Below are 20,721 nucleotides of genomic sequence, written 5' to 3'. Positions count from 1 at the left end.
TTTGAACAGGTGATAAGAACCTTAGAATCAACAAACCATGGATTCAAAAGCAGAGACTCGGATCAGACATGCCTGCCACAGTTGCCTACTAGTTCCTAGACCTTGAGCAAGTTAGCCAACACCCGTTCCCCTTGGTCGCCTCCTCTGCTAAATGGGAATAATGACCATCACTCCTTGCAGGGCTGTGTGAGGCTGAGGTGACAGACCACAGACCACTGCTCATCAAGATGTTCTGTGCACACAGATCACCTGGGAATCTTGTTAAAACTTGATTCGGGGGAACAGATTGGCGAGATCCTCCATGACCGATAAGCTCCCAGGCGACGCGGAGGCTGCCGGCAGGTGGACCACTTTAAAGCCGACGGTACCTCTGGGCCATTAGTAACGATGACACTCTATCTACTTCGTAACCACAGAATCGGTGAGAGGATGGGACGGTGACCTCAAAACTGCCGGAGGGAGCCACTCTGCTGACCTCTAGAGATCGCAGCCGCTGTGCTGGGAGAGGAAGGTGTGGATGAAACGGGGGGGGGGTGGGGGGGGAGGGGGGGGGGACACACACCTGAGTCCCCTGGGTCAACCGGACAGGAGACAGGAGTAGAACGAGGAGGCATTGATGATTACAATCTGCCCAACTGGTCCTGACATTCTAATTTGGTAAGTGGATTACTCACAAGCAACATTTATCTCTGCCATCCGTCCGCATTCCTTTCCAAATTCCTTTCCTTTTTTCCCAGAAAGCACTACCTGATTCTCTCTTAAATCTGTCAGCCCTCCAGGGAGCGCATTTTCGCCTCCTTCCTCACCGAGCCGGCAGCCCTGCGGGAAGAAGGGTTCTTCAGGCTTCAGGTCCGTTTGCAAGGCCGAGAGAATGAAGGACCTTTGGTTTGTCATTTGTTAGGGGAGCCAGATTTTCAAATCAGGGTGACATGGGACTCAGATCAACGGGATTTCCTTTCTCCTCTGGCAGCAAATACTTTTTCTATTTCTTGGATGGGATTTAATAGTGAGCTGACACAGATGTGGGTTTATATCAATTTAAAATAATACACCTGAGTACAGATTGCAATAAGCAAGAGTGAAGGTACAGATTTCCCCCCCAAAATGACTGTTGTAAAACATTACCTGTTAACTTTCTTTATTTTTATCTAGTTTTAATATGTAATGAGGCCAAAACCTTGCCAATGAGACTACTTGAAATAGAGAATTTATAGAGATCCCTAGTACAAGAGTCAGGTTAGCAGATGCTCAGTAACTGCCTCCCGAATGAATGGATGAAGTTACATACTTAATGTTAGTGAATTTAGTTTCTCCACCAACGTGAACTTTCCATAAAGCAGAGCAAACATTCCTGCAGCAGAAGAAGAAGTGTGGCCACAAATTACCATTTCAAAAATCAGGGCCCGGCCAGCGTGGCTCCGTGGTTGAGCGTCGACCCAGGAACCAAGAGGTCGCTGGTTCGGTTCCAGGTCAGGGCACATGCCTGGGTTGCAGGCTCTATCCCTGGTGGGCTGCCCACTCCTGATCAATGATGTTTTTCTCTCGCTGTCCCTCTCCCTTCCTCCCTCTCTAAAAAAGTCAATAAAAATATATTTTAAATAAATAAAAATCAGGAAAATATCCGTTTTAAACAGAGCAGTTATCCTAATAAGCTCCAGATAATCACTGTAAAAAAAGTTCTCACACTAGTTACAGCTGTTAAACACACTACTCCTTCCACATTTATAAAAGTCTGTATCCATCTTTTTTTTTAAGTATATATATAGACATATATATTTAAAATACATTTTTATTGATTTCAGAGAGGAAGGGAGAGACACACATCAATGATGACAGAGAATCATTGATCGGCTGCCTCCTGCATGCCCCCTCCTGGGGATCGAGTCTGCAACCCGGGTACCAGGAATCAAACCGTGACCTCCCCATTTGTAGGTCGAGGCTCAACCACTGAGCCACACCAGCCCAGCTGTATCCATCTTTTCATGGGAGGCAGGGGGAGCGTGTGATCCATCTTTAAGTAGAAATGAGTATCCCTCCTGCCTACTTTCAAATGCAAAATAAAACTGTCACAGGAATAGATGGAAGCGCCTTTCCCTCCCACAGCGCAGCACCTGGACCTGAGTGAGCCGGCCTCCCAGTGCAACCAGCGCTGGCTTCTCGAGGCGAGGGCGGGAGGGATGCACGCCCCACAGGGGGGCCGCTCCAGTTTCCAGCTCGGAAACAGTGAGGACAACTCTGGCCCCCACTGAAGACAATGAAACAGCAGCAGCGGACATGCTCCGCCGACTCCGGAATCTTTCCACTAATAGACTTTCCACTTTCGGAATTCCTTAAAAGTATTTCTGGAAATAATCTGGGTTAGGGTCAAGTGAGTGCAACTGACTTGCAGCTTTGTCACAGGCTGACGAATGCTCCCCAGTGCATTTCAGGGAGCTCATGTTCACATTTTTTGTTTGGTCCTGGAGAGAGGCACAGTCTATATACACACTTAGGCAACAGCACGACGATATTTAAAACCTCAGCTCCTATTGGTATTCTACAGTTGTGTAAGTGAAGTTATAAAGACCAACGCTGGAAATCTCTGTCATCTCTCTAAACCGAAGGACTGTTCTCCGAGGCGGGGAAAATGCTAAGAAGATGCAGAGACCAGCCAGGAGGATGCAGAAGAGGCCGGATAAACCTTGGAAGAGGCACCACGTGGTCGCCACCTGGGAGCTGGGAAGTTGCACCAATAACCGGACCATCTGAGATGACAGCAGCTCGTGGGGGAAAAGGGAACTAAACCTACTCCTGACGTTGAACACAGCCATTCAAGAGGAAGAGTTAAAGAGCGAATCAGTTAGAGCAACCATCACACCGCCCCCCCCCCAAAGAAAAACAAAACCCAGGCACTTCACAGGAGTAAAAATCACAAACTCCATCTTCGTTAATCCTCAAGCGCATTCATTTTCCAGCCAGTCCCATAACCAACTCGCTTATTAATGTCCTAATAAAAAGAGTCAATGCATTTAAATGCAGCGGTGGGGGACGCCCGGCCTGCGGGCCGCATAAGGCCCATGAAATCCTTTGGGCTGGCCCTGCCGAGACATTAGGGGGAGTTAACGAAATGGTTGACCAAGTACAGCTGGCTCATTTTAAGTTGATGACTTCGGATGGCCCTCGAATGATCTTTTAACTATCCAAATGGCCCTTGGCAGAAAAAAAGGGGCCCCACCCCTGAAAAGTAACAGGCTCTTCATTTTTTTGAGAAGCTCACAATGTTAGAAGGGAACTACAGCACCAGGGTGTGCCGGCATTAGCGAGAGTCCAGAATAGCATGGGCACCAGTGGACTTCGGGGACACAGCACTCGGGGTCCCGTCAGGAGTGAGGTCAGACAGCCGTGTTGATAATTAAGTACCGAGGACTGGACCGGGACGGGCACATGGAATTCCCCGGGGATCTGTGCCAGCCGGAGGAGATGGCCACCTGGAGCTATGCCTTGGGCCAGTCATCAATCCCAGGAAATGCCCTGGACCTCAACCACGACAGTGGTTTTAATAAACAGGCGCAGGAAGAGTTTAAGCTCAGCTTTTTGCGGAAACATTGGTTTTAGACTTAGAATACTCGGGCTTCCTACAGCGAGTTCTCTGGTGCTTACTGCAGCGTGCCTGTACATTTCTTACTGCTGATTTCTAAAAGCTGGCTCCAACGTCAGTGAGAAGCTGACTGTTAACTATGTGCGGAGAGAACAACTTTTAGTCGCATTTTTAACTACAGGGGACTTAGTTCCAGAGCCACGGTAAGGGCATAACCAATATGTGGACACTCACATTCATACTTAACTTGGGAGCTAACCGGCAACTCAAGAAAAAAAAGAGAGGAATTAGTCTTCAGGTTGAGAGAACGGATGTGTCTCACCCGGTTAAAATAAAGGACTGCGACAGACCCCACTCCTTCAAACAAAAGGAAGCAGCTACACAAACCCGGCGAATCGCCGGGGTCTGAGGTCATGATTCTGTAATGACACGGGTGTCAGGAAGCCAGCAGACAGACGCCGGGAGACGAACTGTGTCGTTATTATTCCGAGCAGACATGCACTGTACTAAACTCTCGTAGGCTTCTAACTCTTAACCAGATGCTATTCGGAACCAGGACGTTTTAAGGGTTTTCACTTTAGTAGAAGAATATGAACATTCATTTTTGCTTTCAAAGAAAAAGCAAACCCAAATTCTCCAAAGAGAAAAAAATCCTCCTTAAAACAGGGGTAGGGAACATGGGCCCGCGGGCCATATAAGGCCTGAGAAATCCTTCGGTCTGGCCCTGCCAAGGCATTAGGGGCAGTTCATTAAATGTTTGACCAAATATAGCAGGCTCATTTCTGAGCTGATAATTCTGTATGGCCCGCGAATGACGTTATAAATAGCCGAGTGGTCCTTGGCAGAAAGAAAGGTTCCCCACCCCTGCCCTAAGCCAACCTCCGGGCCTGTCAGAAACGCGCTCCACACACCAGGAGTACAGAGAGGAAGACCCAGAGCCCACAGCCTCGCAGAGTTTCGAGAACTTGGGTGTTTATACGATCGCTCACAGCCTTTCTCAGCTGGCCTTGAGGCTCGCTGATTAGCTGGTAAATGTTTGAAAGGGTCAGTTTGTCCAGAACTGGAATTTCCACTTCGGAAAAAGCGCAGAGGTACCTGACATCTGTTCCCTGAAGGGCCTGCACTGCACTTGCAGACGCACAGCCCGGATTCCACTCTGCTCCCTGGCAGGGAGGGCACAGCTGTGAAACCTCTGGTGGCTGCTCCGGCCTGCAGAGCCGCCCGGCCCCAGGGCCCTCCGGGGTCTGGCTGGGAGAGAGGAGTCTCCCAGATAAAGGCCACTTTAATCATGCGCATAGATTCCACCAGGGAAAACCTCAAGACCAGAAGCCTCCACCTAGAACGTGGTGCTGCGTAGAATTAATAACTTCAGTGTTAAAACGCTGCCCTGGGGGACGCCCTCCCCCTCCCACGTGGGAATCTGTACTTGTTCTTCAATCAATCTCCACCTTTGCTATAAAAAAGCAAACCAAACAAACAAACAAAAAACACTGCCCTGATCTTTGAGGAGGACACCGAAGCCCAGAGAGGTGAGCCGACTTGCCCGAGGTGGCTCAGCTTTTGGGCCACGACCCTTCCTTGCGTGCCCCAGTGCCGGGCACCACAGGGCCCATGTTCGGGGCAGAGCCTGGCTGCTGGGGCAGGTCTCCTTTCCATCTAATAGTAACTTCAGCCGTGACCTCAGTTTATGTTAATGACACCGCACACGTCACTTTACATTCAACTACATGCTACTGGCACGGAGCGGCCAGGCCCTCCACTCCCGCCTCCTTACAGGAAGTGGGCTTGGCACGCTTGCTTTCTCATAATTTATAACTGGTGCCCGAACTTCATAAGTTATGGTGAATATGCAATAGAGTATTTTAATGATTCCTTTATGCAAATATAGTCTACGTTTACGTGCAGTACCCCGCATTCCTGGCCTTAGAACCCCTGCCTTCAATGAGAGGCTGTGGGCGCGCTCACCCTTTTGTTCTGCTAACTTTGAAGCGCAGCTGTGATGGTTGGTTGGGGTAATTATTAAGGCCATGGCGAACTTCCCTGAAAAGCGCCCAGAGTTAAGCTCCTCAGGGCGAAACCAACGGGATCCCGCATATCTGCTACTTTTTCAAACTTGCTCCAACCCAGACCCGCATGGCCACAAGTTAGCCTCCCGGCCACACGGAAAAAACATGCATGCACAGAGTTTAGCTCGGTTACCTGGGCAGGGGAAACAATAGCAGGTGGAACTATGGTGGGAGAACTGGTGCTTCTGTGCCCATTGGCTTCGGGAGGAAGAGGCAGGGGGTCGTGTTTCACGGAAACCACCACCACCGCCGCGTCCGCGGGCTCCGAGGGCCGGAGGCAGAGTCTTTTGGGCGAAGAGGGGCCGCAGAGTTCCCCCGGCGCAAACACCGACTCGTACAGGGCGCGCTTGGGCGCAGCCTCGGGTTTCACGTCGGGCGCGCCCAGGCTGTCTTTGGGGAGGACGTAGGTGTTCCCCAGCGCGGGCGGCTGGGGGCGGTGGTGGTGGGAGGGAGGCGCCGGGGGGTGGTGGGAGTGGTGGCGGGCCGCCCCGTTCAGAGCCTCGGCGTAGCAGCCCTGCAGGGCGGGCGAGCCCAGTTTGGTGCCGATGCCCGCGATGCTATTGAGCGTGGCGATGGAGACGGCGCCGATGCAATGGTTGGTGTAGGTCTTGGAGAGCTTGGCCGCCTTGGAGAGCATCTGCATGCGGGTGCCCAGCAAGTTCTTGCCGATGGCTTTGTTCTCGTACCAGGTCACGTCGCCCTCGCTGCAGTGGTCCCGCGGCCGCTGGAAGAACGCCTTGCACAGCGGGTTGCGCTTGGACAGGTACTTGACGAAGCTGGCGTAGGGGCAGAACTCGGTGCCCGTCTCGTACATGCGCGGCAGGTTCTCCTCGTCGCTGCTCTCCGCGCGCTTCTTGCTCCAGGACGACGAGCGCGACTTGTGGTAGGGCCCGAGGGACTTGAAGTAGACGAACTTGCGGCCGTCCTCGTCCATGGCCAGCCCGAAGGAGTCCTCCTCCAGCTCGCGCTGGTTCTCGCGGCCGCGCGTGCAGAAGTACATGCACGTCTCGAACCAGACCTTGTTGAGCAGCCCGAAGGGCGTGCCGGCGCCGAAGACGCTGGAGGTGTAGAGCTTGCGCAGGTCGGCGCGCGTGATGGCCTGCTTCTGCACCACGGGCCCCGCGCCCTGCTCCTCCAGCTTGCGGATGACGGCGGCCAGCGTCAGGTTGGCGCTGCGCAGCTCGGGGTCCTTGGTGAGGTCGAGCGTGCGGCAGTAGGGCGGCTCGTTGAGGTAGCGGTTGAGGGAGCTGCGGATGCTGATGAGCGACGACTTGCTGTAGAGCTGGCCGCTCTTGGAGCGCGCCTCGGCGTAGAAGGAGCGCAGCACGCGGCACAGCGCCCCCTTGTCCATGGTCTCGAAGTCCGGGCTCTGCGCCTTCTCGCTCAGGTACTCCCGGAAGATGCGCACGGCGTAGCGGGTGGCCAGCCGGGTGTTCTCGCTCAGCCGGGCCCGCTCGGGGCGCTGCAGCCCGTCGGGGTCCAGCTCCGCGCCGTCCCCGGGAGGCGCGCCGCGAGCGCGGGCCGGCAGCAGCCGCGGCGGCGCCTCGGGCTCCAGCGCGGCGCCCTGGTCCATATCGATCCTACGGACCGGCTCCGGCTCCGGCTCCAGCTCCTCCCCGGCCGAGTCCTCGGGCTCCAGGCGCGCATCCCAGTCCAGCCCCATCTCCTCCTCCTCCTCCTCGTCCTCCTCCAGCCCCCCGCCTGCGTCCTCCTCCTCCTCGTCCCCCGTTATCTGCACCTCCTGGATCTCGTCCTCCTCTTCCTCCTCCTCCTCCTCCTCCTCCTCCTCCTCGCCCGCGCTGCAGTCGTGCGGGCGGCCGCGGCGGCGCCCGCGACCCCGCGCCCCGCGCTCGCCCTCGCCCCGCTCCCCATTGTTCTCGGCGGCGGCGGTGGCGCTGCCGCCCGCGCTGGTGCTCCAGTCCCCGCGGCCAGGCATTCTCGCCATATTGCCGTCTCCCTGCCAGTCCCCGGGCAGGGCGCATGCGCTATATTGGACCGCAGCGCCGAGCGCTTTTGTGTTTAATGACCTTCAGCTACCGGGAGGCACAGCCGGGCTCTTAAAGGAGCCGCGCTCCAATTGTCAGCTCGCCGCGCGGCTCCGCGGGGGATGGAGGGGCGGTGGGGAAAGTTAGACCCCGCGAGGGGAAGGACGGACGGAGGCTGGCTGGACCCTCTTCCTCCTCCACCCATCGCCCCACGGTTCAGAAAACTTTGATGGGTGGGGAGGGGGGGAAGGGGAGGGAGAGCTGTCGGAGGGGGTGAAGCACTCCCGACTTACCCTCTGGCGGAGTGGCGCGCGGGCCCGGGCGGGAGAGAGGGCGGGCGGGCGGGAGGGCGGGGCGGTCCGGCGTCTCTAAGTAATGCCCGAGGAGCAGTGCCCCTTCCACCGCCCCCTCATGGCCCCCCGGAGCCGGGGTGCGGGGAGGCGGCTGCGCCCGGCGGGCCGCGGGTGCTGCGCGGAGAGGCCCGCGTCTGGGGCCGCCCGGAGCGGAGTGGCGCAGGCAGGGCAGTGCGCAGGGCGGAGGAGGCACCGCGGGCCCCGCACCCTCTCGGCGCCCGCGGCCAGGGCGCAGCGGGCGAGGCTTGGGAGCGGGACGGGGCTGGCGGCGGCTCCCCCACCTACTTGCTGGCGGCGAGGCGCGGGGGCCTGGGGCCAGCGCGCAGCTCCCAGCTCCCTTTTCGACTCTTGCAAAGGAGCGAAACACGCCCCGCGTCCGCCTCATCCCTTTCGACTTTTCCAACAGCCGCTTTCAAGCTGTCATTAAGGACCCGGGGCGCTCCCCGCAGGTCCGGGGCAAGTCCGCGCGGGTCCAGCCCGCCCGGGGAAGCAGCGAGGGAGCCAGGCGGGAGGGGCGGCGGGAGGGGAGCTGCGGGGAGAGGCGCGCGGGACCCCGGGGGACCCTCCCCGCCGGCCCCGGCCTCCGCCCTCCCGGTTTCGGAGCAAACTGGCACCGCTCCCGCTGGCGAGCGCCCGGCCCGGTGGGAGCCACGTCCGTCCCTAAGCCCCCCAGGCCCGTCGGACGAGCGGGCGGGGAGGGTGAACTTGGGTCTCGGCCGCCCCCACTCCCGTCCCTCTTCCAGCCGGTCGGGTCCTGGGCGCGTTCTCCTTCCAAGTTTGCCAACCGCCATCGGTTTCGCCCTCGGGGCTGCGCTGCCTTCGGCGCACGGGGGCGGGCACCTGCGAAACTGGAAAGGCGGCCAGAGAGCTCGGCAGGCCCCGCTTTCCCAGGGGAGACGCGGCCCCATTTCCAGCCAAATGCCCGCCCCCGGCGCGCCCTGGCGTCGCCGCCTCCCGCGGTCCCGGCCCAGGGCAGCGCCTCCAGAGCCGCCCGGGAGCGCGGCTGCTGGCTCGGGCATCACAGCCCGGCCACCTCCGGAGCTAGGATGGCATCCTCGCTTTCTCCTCCCCCCGCAGCCCGAGGGTCCCCTGGAGTGCGGGCCGCTCCGAGCCCCAGGGGCCAGGGAAACCGACGGAACGAGGGCCCCGGAGCCTGGCGGGCCTGGGCCTGGACCGGCCCTCTCGGGAGGCAGCCTCGCCAGCTCCTGGCATCCGCCTGGGGTTTGCCTCCCTGTCCCAGTTCTATGCGGTTCATCCGCGGGAGTCTTGTCAATTGCCCATGCCCCCCCCCCCTTCTGGGCAGTTTATCATTTTACTCATCAATAGAAACGCATCCGTCAGTTTGTAATTTTTAACAAAAAGGAAAAGGAAAGAAGCCAGAACTAGGTCTCTGGGCCGCGGGAGCGCCTGAGTGAGAGCGGATGGTGCGGTGGGAGCGGATGGTGCGATCGTGTCTCTGCGGACCAGCCCTGTCGTCCGCGGCTGTCGGCCTGGGGCGCAGGGGAGCGTCGGGGAAACAGCGCCAGGTGCGAGCAAGTCAGAGCAGGTCCCTGCCTCTCGGCCCCTCCCGCTCCTCGGGGAAACTCACTCTCTCTCTCTCTCTCTCTCTCTCTCTCTCTCTCTCTCTCTCCCATCCGCCCTGCTCCCTACAGAAAACCCTCCTCCTAGGGGACCGTCTCTGGTGTGCGGCCGGCTTTGATCAAACTGATTCACTGTCGCCCCGAAATCAGTCAAAGGCGTTTCTTTCCCGGAGCCCAGGCCCTGAGCAGCGAGGCGAGCTGCCCACGCGCGGCCCCGCGCACCCGCGCTGGCACCCACCAGGCGCACGGCCCCTTGGGGAGGGGTGGCCCGCGGTCCCAGGCGCTCCCGGCCTTTCCGGCCACCACGCTCGCTCGCTCGGGCGGGTGGGGAGTTTCCGCGGCTGAGAGCTCAGGTGGGAGCCTGCAAGTCACCCACCAGGACTGCGCCCTCGGCCCTCGGCGCCAGAGCAGGGGCCCAAGGGGCTGTGCTCCCGGCCCCGCCGCCTCCGCCCCCGCCTCCGCCGGGGACTCATGCCCCCGGGAGCCAGGCGCTCCCCACATCTGCGGGCCGGGCAGCGGGGGTCCCCCGCCCCCAGCTCCCCTCCCCGCCCCGCAAGCTGCTTTGAGTTGCCAGCAGTTTCCCCGAGGCGATGTGCTGGGTTGGACGCTCCGGGAAACAAAGCAACCAAAACAGCTCCGGTTGACGTCAACTTCTGTTCAGAAAAGAAAATAGTTTTGTGCTCCCAGGACAAAATACCCCCCAGGGCAGGTCTCCGCTGGAAAAAGCCAGAGGGCGGGGGAGGAGACTAGCAGAACCAAAACACACACACACACACACACACACACACACACACACACCCCAAAACAAAAAAACCTCCAAGTGCAAGACACTTTTTAACCGACTTGGAAAAACAGCCGTTTCAGATGCTGCCTGGACAGTTTGCAAACCACCGGCAGGCCTCCCGCCTGCGTTACCGACCAACGACGCTCCTTGGAGAGCGCGCCGGGCCCTGGTCGCGCGGAGGCTGCGTCGGCTCCTGGCGCCAGCCCTTGACCCGCTTCCAAAATCCTCTGCCCATCACGATACGTCCTCACATGTTGGAAAACACCTCTTGAGGTTAGTATTTACCGGGAAGAACCAGAAAAACCGAGCGGCTGTAAACCTACCACTGACTCCTCTACCGCTGTCCGCCCCCCTCCCCAAGCTGCTGACTTTAAAAAACCCAACCATACGAAGTTACAGGGGAGCTCATGAAGGAGGTTTAATAAATGACCCTTAATAGCATCCGGTGCTTCCACACATGCAGTTCCACCTGAGACACTGAGCAAAGCTTTCTCCTGCTTATTTTGGGGGAGAGGCGATCCTGGCTGGCTTCTGCCCTCAGCCCAGCCCTGCCTTCCATTCTCCCCATCCTGAAGTCCATCCAGCCCGCCCTCACCACGCACAGGAAGCTTGCTTTATTTCCTGTGCAGACTGCATACCTTCTTTATCGAAAAATGATTACATGCCCTGGCCCGTTCGGCTCAGTGGCTAGAGCGTCGGCCTGCGGACTGAAGGGTCCCAGGTTCGATTCCGGTCAAGGGCATGTACCTTGGTTGCCGGCACATCCCCAGTGGGGCGTGTGCAGGAGGCAGTTGATGCGTGTTTCTCTCTCATCGATGTTCCTGACTCTATCCCTCTCCTTTCCTCTCTGAAAAAATCAGTGAAATATATATTTTTTAAAACAATGATTCCAGTGCTGTGCGGAACGTTGGTTGCAATTATTTGACTGTCCGAGGACTCTTTACTAGAATCTGCACTAGGATGTGCACAACTCCAACAGGATGCACCATATCTTTGGTCCCTGTGATCATCATTATAAGGACCATCCGTGTATGAGTGCTTCTCCGTTTCTTAGATTACTGGAAGGTCGTGACATGATTGTTCCGGAAGGAAACACTGCAAATGTTTCCCCCTCATTTATAACCACCCACTCCCATTTCCAGGTCACGCTTATGGGAAGGTTACAGTTATCACGAAACATACTCAGCTCTTCCTCCTCTCAGCTTCCAGTCTTCTGAGCATTATCTGTTAGGTAACTGACATAGTTATCCTTCATCTGCCTGGTTCCTCTGCTAAACCAATATGCCTTCGTGGGTTAGGCTGGTGCCTGGGACCTGCAGAGGCCCCCCACTCCTTGCCCCCCACCCCCTGTCATTTCCCTGAAAGGAAGGAATGAACAGCTTCTGTGCTTTAGGGAAATCCTATCTTTGGCAAGAGACTTCTTGGTTAAAAATCTTAAAATAACATGGATCTGAATGTCTACATTTAAAAATCAGGACAGTCCAGCTGGTGTGGCTCAGTGGTTGAGCAGCAACCTATGAACCAGGAGGTCACAGTTCAATTCCCAGTCAAGGCACATGCCCGGGTTGTGGGCTCCATCCCCAATGTGGGGCATGCAGGAGGCAGCTGATTAATGATTCTCTCTCATCATTGATGTTTCTCTCTCTCTCTCTCTCTCTCTCTCTCTCTCTCTCTCTCTCTCTCTCTCTCTCTCTCTCTCTTCTTCTCTGAAATCGATAAAAATATATTTTAAAAAATGAGGACAAAAGTAACTACAAGGCAACATTATTGTTCGCAAGTTAAAAAGAATGTAATGACTGTTTTGGTTTACCGTTTGCTTACCAGGAATTCCCTCTCTGGCAGGACACACTAGAGCAGCGGTTCTCAACCTGTGGGTCACGACCCCTTTTTGGGGTCGAACGACCCTTTCACAGGGGTCGCCTAAGACCATCGGAAAACACATATATAATTACATATTGTTTTTGTGATTAATCACTATGCTTTAATTATGTTCAGTTTGTAACCATGAAATTGGGGGTCACCACAACATGAGGAACTGTATTAAAGGGTCGCAGCATTGGAAGGTTGAGAACCACTGCACGAGAGGAAGTGACTACAGAAGTGAGTGAGGAATCGAGGAAGAAGGCATTTATGTATAAAGACAGGGGGTTTGGGGAGGATTTAAACTGATAAATTCACGGAATTATATGGGATCCTGGGGGCAGAGGCCAGAGAAACCTTTGGTTCGTCACTTTAAGTCATTTCTTAGTTCATCACTTGTTTCTACCTCACCCCTCCCAGGCCAGGCTTTCTTGATTTAATCACTAAAAGACTCATCAAGTATTTGGGAGCTTAAATTTGACTTCAGACTGAAGCTAGTTTGACACGTCTTGGTCTCAGAGTTTCACTACTGAATTCCTTGGACTTCCATTGCAGATGGTCTTGAGCAATGTTTTTCTGAACTCGGATGAAAACAGAACCCGTGCCATCCACCTCTACAAAGTGGAGGAAGAAAACTCCAGAAGAGAAAGATCTATGTCGTATCGGTCATGGCGGGCCTGGTTCCCTGCCAGCAGAGTTCCCGAGCATGTGGCTGGCACACGGTGGACACTCGGTAAACGTACACATATGCCATCTGCATGTGTGGAGAGAGCTAACCCCCACGGAAGGGGGTGCAGCCAAGTGGTTCAAAACTTCACCTTTGAAACCAGTCTGCCCGGTTTTGACGCCTGGTTTGGCTTTACCAGGGGCCCTCTTTCGTGTCTCAGTTCTCCCACTTTATTATCTGGATGATGATAATAATAGCCCCTCCATCCTAGGGTTGTTGTGAGAGTTGAATGGGTTAATATTAGTGAAGGAGGCAATCCAGTGCCTGGAGCATTAGCAAACATCCAACGGTTAGCTCTTGCTCTGAAGGCTTGGTGATAAACAAAACACCAAGGCCAGGAGCCTCCCAGAGGGTGAGCTGCTCGGCCAGGTCTCCCAGAGCCCAGGCTGCCCAGACCTCACTGGGCAGGAGAGTGAGGCCCACAGCCCAGGCTTGAGTCCCTGGACCACACTGAGCTTCTAGGAACCAGAGAATGAAAGGGAAGGAAAGAAGAAAGGAAGGAGGGAGGGAGGGAGGGAGGGAGGGAGGGAGGAAGAAAGGAAGGAAGGAAGGAAGGAAGGAAGGAAGGAAGGAAGGAAGGAAGGAATCTTCAAGGGAACAACTTCCTTAAAATACGTGTGTCATCTGACTTGGGAATCTTTGAGAGCTGGCATCATCTTGGACCGAGGTTCAGGGCCCTGAGCACAGCGGGCCAGGCCCAAGAAGCAGCGTCACCTTTGCCACTTGGCACCTAACACACTGGGACTGTTTTCTTGGGCTGCTGGGCGTAGGGACCCACTTGTGTCTTGGAAGAATGACAGGAAAGTTTAGAGCAGGGATGAGGAATGTCCGGCCCGCGGGCTGGGCTGCGTATTTGGTCTGGCCCAGTCAAGGCTAATGACATGTTTGACCAGAGAGGGCAGGCGACTGTTTACGCTGGTCATTCTGCATGGCCCTCAAGTGATGTTCTAAAGATCCAAATGGCCCTTGGCAGGAAAAAGGCTCCCCACCCCTGGTTTAGAGGCAAAGGAATGCCCACAAACCCACCAGCCTAGAAGGAGAGGTTTCCTGCTGAAACCCCCGGGCTGTCCCAGCTACATCTCCGGGAGGGAGCGAGGAGAGAGTTGCCTGTTTTTATCTGTGATGCTTTGTCAAAAAGCAGGTCAGCTTGAACTTCACACAAGGATTGACAGGAGAGGAGTTTTTGGTTTCTGGTTGCTACGTGGTCGCTATAATTATCTTCTCACCCACCGGTCTCCTAGACGTTTGTAAAGCCAGCAGTCTGAGGGGAACGCAGTTTTCCGGAAGGCCGTTGTGTTCTTGTGGAGCCTCAGATGTTCTGCTGTCCTCACATTCTGATACCGAAACTTCATCTGCTCAATACAGAAGTCCAGGGTGAGGGCTGTCAACGTTCAAGTAAAATTAATAATAGTTTCTTTACCTTCGTAACGTAGCTTTGAAGGGTGTGTAGGACTGAAGTGGATGTTAGTCCTATTATTCAATGACCTTTATTCCAGTGTCACCGCAATACTAATTAAGGTGGAAACGGAGATATGTGTTAATGTCTTGTAACAAATACGTGTATTTTAAATAATGGAGGAGCTATTTATATTTGTCTCCAAACATAAAATGTCCCTGAAACTATCTACTATATTTTTAAAAATAGCCTATTAATTTAGTAAAAGTGAAAGAAAACCAACAATAATGTACAAAACAGCAACACTTTATACCCTAATATTGGTATGAAAACGTTATTCTCATATTTTTTATTGTCAATGTCAATTGAGATAGCCTTTTAAGAAAGCCACGAAAGCGGTCATATTCTAGGGCCCAGAAATTGCCTCTGGCAATTCATCCTCGTAAGAAATACCGAATTCTATTCGCATTTTGGTCCAGTTGGGCTCATTGCACGGAGACAGCTTGGGCAGATGGGTTTCAGTGTGTGCGCAGTGTCCTGCCTCAGCCGCCTGTCCGGATGGCGGAGATCTGCCTCTGCCCACAGGCGTTAGGGAGCTCGCGGTCCTGAGTGAGGCCAGGGAGACAGGGAGGCCTGTTCTGCAGCGGGGCCAGGCGCCTAGGACGGTGGAGACGAAGGATGTGACGGAAAAGGGCAAAGCAGGATCCGCTCCCGGCTCCTATGGCCACGCCTTTGTGACTTTGAGAACCGGATCTCAAAGCTCTGTATGTCAGAACTGAGTATCTGGGACCCGGTGGCAATTCAGGGATGTGCTGAGGAGCGGGTCTAGGCCTGCCCCGTGGCTATGTTTCTAAATGAACTAAAAAGGAAAAAAAAAAAATCCCCTTTTAAATACCCAGAAGCACTAACCCACATTTTGAACTAATTGACTTGCTTTTTCTTAGGAAAGCTTAATTTAGCCGTGAGGGGCGCATCTGAATATTTAAAGACGCCCTGGATGGCTTTGTTCTATTTCTTTACTTTGATGCCGGAGACCCAGGCTTGGCGCCGGACAGGGGAGGACAGCCCTCCAGGGGCGGGGCAGGCACACAGTGGCCTATCCCTCTGCTTTGGGACCTGGGGGCGCAGAGCGGGGGGGGGGGGGGGGGGGCCGGGGGGGGGGCGGGCACTAGTCCAGGGCTAGCAGTTCCTCAGTTTCTGATTCCTGCCGCCTGCGCTTTGGCTGGGGTGCCCCGGGGCCATGCTGCCATCACTCGCAATAGAGGCAGACTCCCCTGAGCCTGACCGGGGCCATGTTGCCATCACTCGCAATGGAGGCAGACTCCCCTGAGCCTGAGCGCGTCTCCTTGTTTTCCTGTCTTTTCTCTCTTCCTGGCGCCTTCTCTTGAGTATAAAAAGAAAAGGCAGCCCTAGCCTGTCTTGCTCAGTGGATAGAGCGTCGGCTGCAGACTGAAGGGTCCCGGGTTCGATTCACATACCTTGTGAATCGGTTGTAGGTTCCCGGCCCTGGTTGGGGTACGTGCAAGAGGCAACCCATTGGTGGCCTCTCTTACATCGATGTGCTCTCTGCCTCTCCCTCTCCTTCCACTCTCTCTAAAAATCAATGGGAAAATATCCTTGGCTGAGGATTAACAAAACGAGAGAGAGAGAGAGAGAGAGAGAGAGAGAGAGAGAGAGAGAGAGAGAGAGGAAGAGAGAGAGAGAGAGAGAGAGAGAGAGAGAGGAAGCAAAGCTGTGATTCTGTCGTTCTTCCCTGTGTATAGAAGCCGTCACTCTCCCGAGAGCAGGCTCGGAAAGCACAGATCCCTGGAGACAGACATGCCCTGTACGCCCTCTGGTCCCATCAGTGACGCTGGCTGCGGCGGCTCCTTCCCATGAACTCTCACCTGCTCTCCTGAGTACAGGCGAGGGCCACTCCTATGTTCCCGGGGAGTGGACACCCGAGCGCCTACATGACCCGCCCCGCATCACCCGCTCCTGGACAGGACCCTGCAGCGCACGCATCCTCAACAGTTCGCCCGCCCAGGGCCTCCCGTTCTCTTCCCTCCGCCCAGAGAAGGCCCTTCCCTTCCAGCGCATGTCCATGAGCTCCGTCCCACGTGGCTACTGTCTAAGGCAGTGACGGAGAACCTTTTGAGCTCAGCGTGTCAGCATTTTGAAAAACCCCAATTTAACTCTGGTGCCTGTCACATATAGAAATTTTTTTATATTTGTAACCATAGTAAAACAAAGACTTATATTTTTGATACTTATTTTATATATTTAAACGCCATTTAACAAAGAAAAATGAACCAAAAAAATGAGTTCGAGTGTCACCTCTGACACGCGTGTCATAGGTTCGCCATCATTGGTCTAAGGTCTGCATGTAACAGAAGTCATCACCCAAAATGCGTCATCGTTTGGGGGTGAACTCTGCCAAGCACATGGGCAGAGGCGGGAGGTGGGAAGGCTCTCCCAGGAAGATGCCTGGCCTGCCTCCAGGCTCACGTGGTCAGGGGTTTCCCGCTGCCTTCCCCGTGGTCACCTCGCCTCCCGCTGCCTTCCCCGTGGTCACCTCCCCTCCCTCTGCCTTCCCCGTGGTCACCTCGCCTCCCGCTGCCTTCCCTGTGGTCACCTCCCCTCCCTCTGCCTTCCCCGTGGTCACCTCGCCTCCCGCTGCCTTCCCCGTGGTCATGTCCCCTCCCTCTGCCTTCCCCGTGGCCACCTCGCCTCCCTCTGCCTTCCCCGTGGCCACCTCGCCTCCCACTGCCTTCCCCGTGGCCACCTCGCCTCCCTCTGCCTTCCCCGTGGCCACCTTGCCTCCCGCTGCCTTCCCCGTGGCCACCTCGCCTCCCGCTGCCTTCCCCGTGGTCACCTCGCCTCCCTCTGCCTTCCCCGTGGTCATGTCCCCTCCCTCTGCCTTCCCCGTGGCCACCTCGCCTCCCTCTGCCTTCCCCGTGGCCACCTCGCCTCCCTCTGCCTTCCCCGTGGTCACCTCGCCTCCCGCTGCCTTCCCCGTGGTCACCTGGCCTCCCGCTGCCTTCCCCGTGGTCACCTTCCCTCCCTCTGCCTTCACCGTGGCCACCTCGCCTCCCTCTGCCTTCCCCGTGGCCACCTCGCCTCCCTCTGCCTTCCCCGTGGCCACCTCGCCTCCCGCTACCTTCCCCGTGGTCACCTCGCCTCCCGCTGCCTTCCCCGTGGTCACCTCGCCTCCCGCTGCCTTCCCCGTGGTCACCTCGCCTCCCGCTACCTTCCCCGTGGTCACCTCGCCTCCCGCTGCCTTCCCCGTGGCCACCTCGCCTCCCTCTGCCTTCCCCGTGGCCACCTCGCCTCCCTCTGCCTTCCCCGTGGCCACCTCGCCTCCCGCTACCTTCCCCGTGGTCACCTCGCCTCCCTCTGCCTTCCCCGTGGCCACCTCCCCTCCCGCTGCCTTCCCCGTGGCCACCTCGCCTCCCTCTGCCTTCCCCGTGGCCACCTCCCCTCCCGCTGCCTTCCCCGTGGCCACCTCGCCTCCCTCTGCCTTCCCCGTGGCCACCTGGCCTCCCGCTGCCTTCCCCGTGGCCACCTCCCCTCCCTGTGCCAGGGGAGCAGCGGGCCTGGTCCTCAGCAGCTCTGGGGGGCTGAGCTGTGACCTGAGGACGAGCCTCACTCAGGGCTGCTGTCCGCGTGGGAAGCACACAGAACACGCCTGCAGGGGCGCCGGGGCAGGAGCGGGCTCCCGGCCGAGGTGGGGCGTGGGCGGTCCTGGAAGGCGACGTGTGCCCGGCCGGGCTTCCGTGCCCCACGGGCTCCACACCCGCTCACGTCGCTGTCTCGGAACCGGTGGCTTTCCAGACGGAAGCCCAGGCGGTTCGTGACGCTCAGAGCGCGTCAGCATCACCCAGAGCCACCCAGGGAGTCGCTCTTAAATGCAGGTTCCTCGGTGCCAGCTCCCGAGAGCCTGACGGCGCAGGTCCCGGGGCCAGTCCACGGATGTGCGCTGGTACCCTCCGCGCCGACCACGCGGTACCGACCGAACCGCGCCTGGAGAGGCGTGGCCTCGACAGCTAATGTAATTGACGAGCAATGACGTCATTTCCTCTGTGGCTGATCACCCCCTCACTCTGAATTCATCTGCAAAGCGAATGGAAGTTGTGAAACCTCTTCCTCAGAAGATGCATATGCGTGGTTTTGCCTGTGATTTCAGGGCGGTTGGGGTCAACTTGCATTTTTAAAATGCTGTTATAGCTCAGCGGTTGAACCACGACCTATGAACCAGGAGGTCATGGTTCGATTCCCGGGCATGGGTGTCAGGCTCGATCCCCAGTGGGGGGCGTGCAGGAGGCAGCCGATCAACGATTCTCTCTTATTGATATTTCTATCCCTCTCTCTCCTCTCTCTCTTCCTCTCTCTGAAATAAATAAAAATGTAGTTTAAGTAAAGAAAGATCTTAAAAAAAAAAAAGGGATCCAGCTCCATGAAGCCTCCTCCCACCACGGCAGCTTGAAGCCGGTGGTGACGGCTGCCCAGCCCCCCTGGCCAGGCCCCTGGTCAGAGCCACCGCGGGGGCTGCTGCTGCCTTTTGCCCTTGGCTGGGAAGTTGCAAGTTCTCCGGGTGCATCTGACTTTTCTTCCTTCTGCTCTCACCCCTCAGGGAGCCTTCTCCCCAGCAGGCCTCCCCTGCACCGGGACTCTGGCCTTGGCCACGCCTTAGAATCACCTGGAACATCTCCCCAGCGAGAACATAGGTATCCATGCCAGATCCCAGCCCCACCCCTCATCACAGTGAAGGCTCCTGCAGCCGTGTCTGGGCCCCTGAGAGCAACGTGTGCACTTCCCCCTGTTCTACCTTCACATTATTATTATTATTATTATTATCATTATCATTATTAATTTAATCTTTCTACAGGCCTCTCCTAGGCGGCAATGGTTCTTGCCATTGCGTGCATGTTAGAATCACCCGGAAAACTTGCAAAAAAATACTGCTACCTCGATCTGTTCCCTAGAGAATCTGCTCAGACGGGTCTGGGAAGTGGCCAGGCCCAGGATTTCCCAAAGCTCCCCGGGTGATTCGAATTCGCAGCTGAGATTGATGCACTGGTCTAGACCGTGAGGCCCGTTCCAACACCACGACTCAGGGGTCCTTCCTATAAGGCGGTGGGAAGCCCCGGTGGCCTGTGCACCCGCAAAGGGCTCGGTATGTGCCCATCTTCGTGTTTCCCTACAGCAAGGACTCAGAGCTTCCGGCAGAATCTAAAGGGGTCATGACTCAAAGTAGTTTTAAGAAACATGCATAGGGTTATGAAGCAGTCAGTACATGGATCCTCTCCTGCTAGAAGCGTACACGGTACAGCCTTTTCAGAGGGAATTTGGCAGGCGCTCTCAGCACACAAAATGCACATCCGTTTCAACCCAGCCGTTCACGGCCAGGAATCCAGGCTGCGCCCAGAGAAAACGTACGGGGGTGCGCCTGATGCGGTGTTTGCAGTGAAGTGTCTCTGGATACGACCGAACTCTGCAGGTGGGTGTGAATAGATAGATGATGTCTCCTCTGTTCCATAGAACAGTAGCTGGAGCGACAAAGAATAATGCAGGTTTGTGCCTGCGGAGTGGAATGATCTCTAAGGCACTGCATTAAACGAGTGAAGAATTCGAATGTAACTGAGTTCATTTGTTGGAAAAACCCTGACCTTGGTTTTTAATGCGGTTCCACTTCCGTTATAGTCCCCCTAATTTCCTACCGTTAAATTTCTCCTCCTGACAACCAAGAAATCCTAACTACACTTACACTGCCTGCCCAGGTCCAGCACCCAAACTCAGACTCAGTGAGCGTCACCACAATTCACCCGCTGTGCAAGGCCGGAACCCGGACAACATCCCTTCCTCCTCCTCCTCTTCGTCTTCCTCTTCCTGTTCCTCCTCCTCCTCCTCCTCCTCCTCCTCCACACTCCTTCTTGCCTTCTCTTTCCACTGAAGCACCACGCCCCAGCGATTCTAGCTCAGTTGGCTTGCCTTCAGTCCACCTCCTGTGTCTTCATCCACGTGTGAATGAACTGTCTTTCCCTCGGTGTTAGCCAGAGCTGTCATAATAAAACACCGTGGACGGGGTAGACTGAATGACGGGAGTTTATTTTCTCACAGGTGGGGAAGCTTGAGGTCCCAGATCACGGGCCATCAGGGTGGTTTCTGGTGAGGCCTCTCTTCCTGGTTTGTAGGCGCTGCCTTCTCTCTGTGTCCGCACATGGGTTCTTCTCTGTGCATGTGGGTGTGAGAGATAGGTCTCTGGTCTCTCTCTCTCTCTCTCTCTCTCTCTCTCTCACTAGTCCTATTGGCCCCACCCTTATGACTTCATTTAACTAGTTACCTCCTTAAAGACCCACTCTCCATGTGCAGCCACACTGGGAGCTGGGACTCCAACCTCTCTGCATTGTGTGT

The 20,721-nt window shown here is 56.1% G+C and overlaps 1 protein-coding gene across 2 annotated transcripts in view; it reads right to left on the bottom strand.

Annotated features, from left to right (window-relative positions):
- Positions 1-7,962, bottom strand: part of KCTD1 (potassium channel tetramerization domain containing 1) — a 68,648-nt gene extending 60,686 nt beyond the window's left edge. The window contains exon 1 of one of the 2 annotated variants that reach the window (XM_081097437.1): positions 7,922-7,962. Coding sequence is in view for 1 of the 2 variants with exons in the window: in XM_081097436.1 (XP_080953562.1) it covers positions 5,777-6,643 (867 nt within the window). In the remaining variant the exon portion in view is untranslated. Of the gene's footprint in view, positions 1-5,776; positions 6,828-7,921 lie in introns of those variants that run through there. The other variant, XM_081097436.1, reaches the window with a different exon arrangement.
- Between the last annotated feature and the right edge of the window lie 12,759 nt (positions 7,963-20,721).

The sequence above is a fragment of the Myotis nattereri genome, assembly GCF_964212035.1.
Source record: "Myotis nattereri genome assembly, chromosome: 8".
Taxonomy (NCBI): Eukaryota; Metazoa; Chordata; class Mammalia; order Chiroptera; family Vespertilionidae; genus Myotis; species Myotis nattereri.
This window is presented reverse-complemented; position numbering and strand designations above follow the sequence as displayed.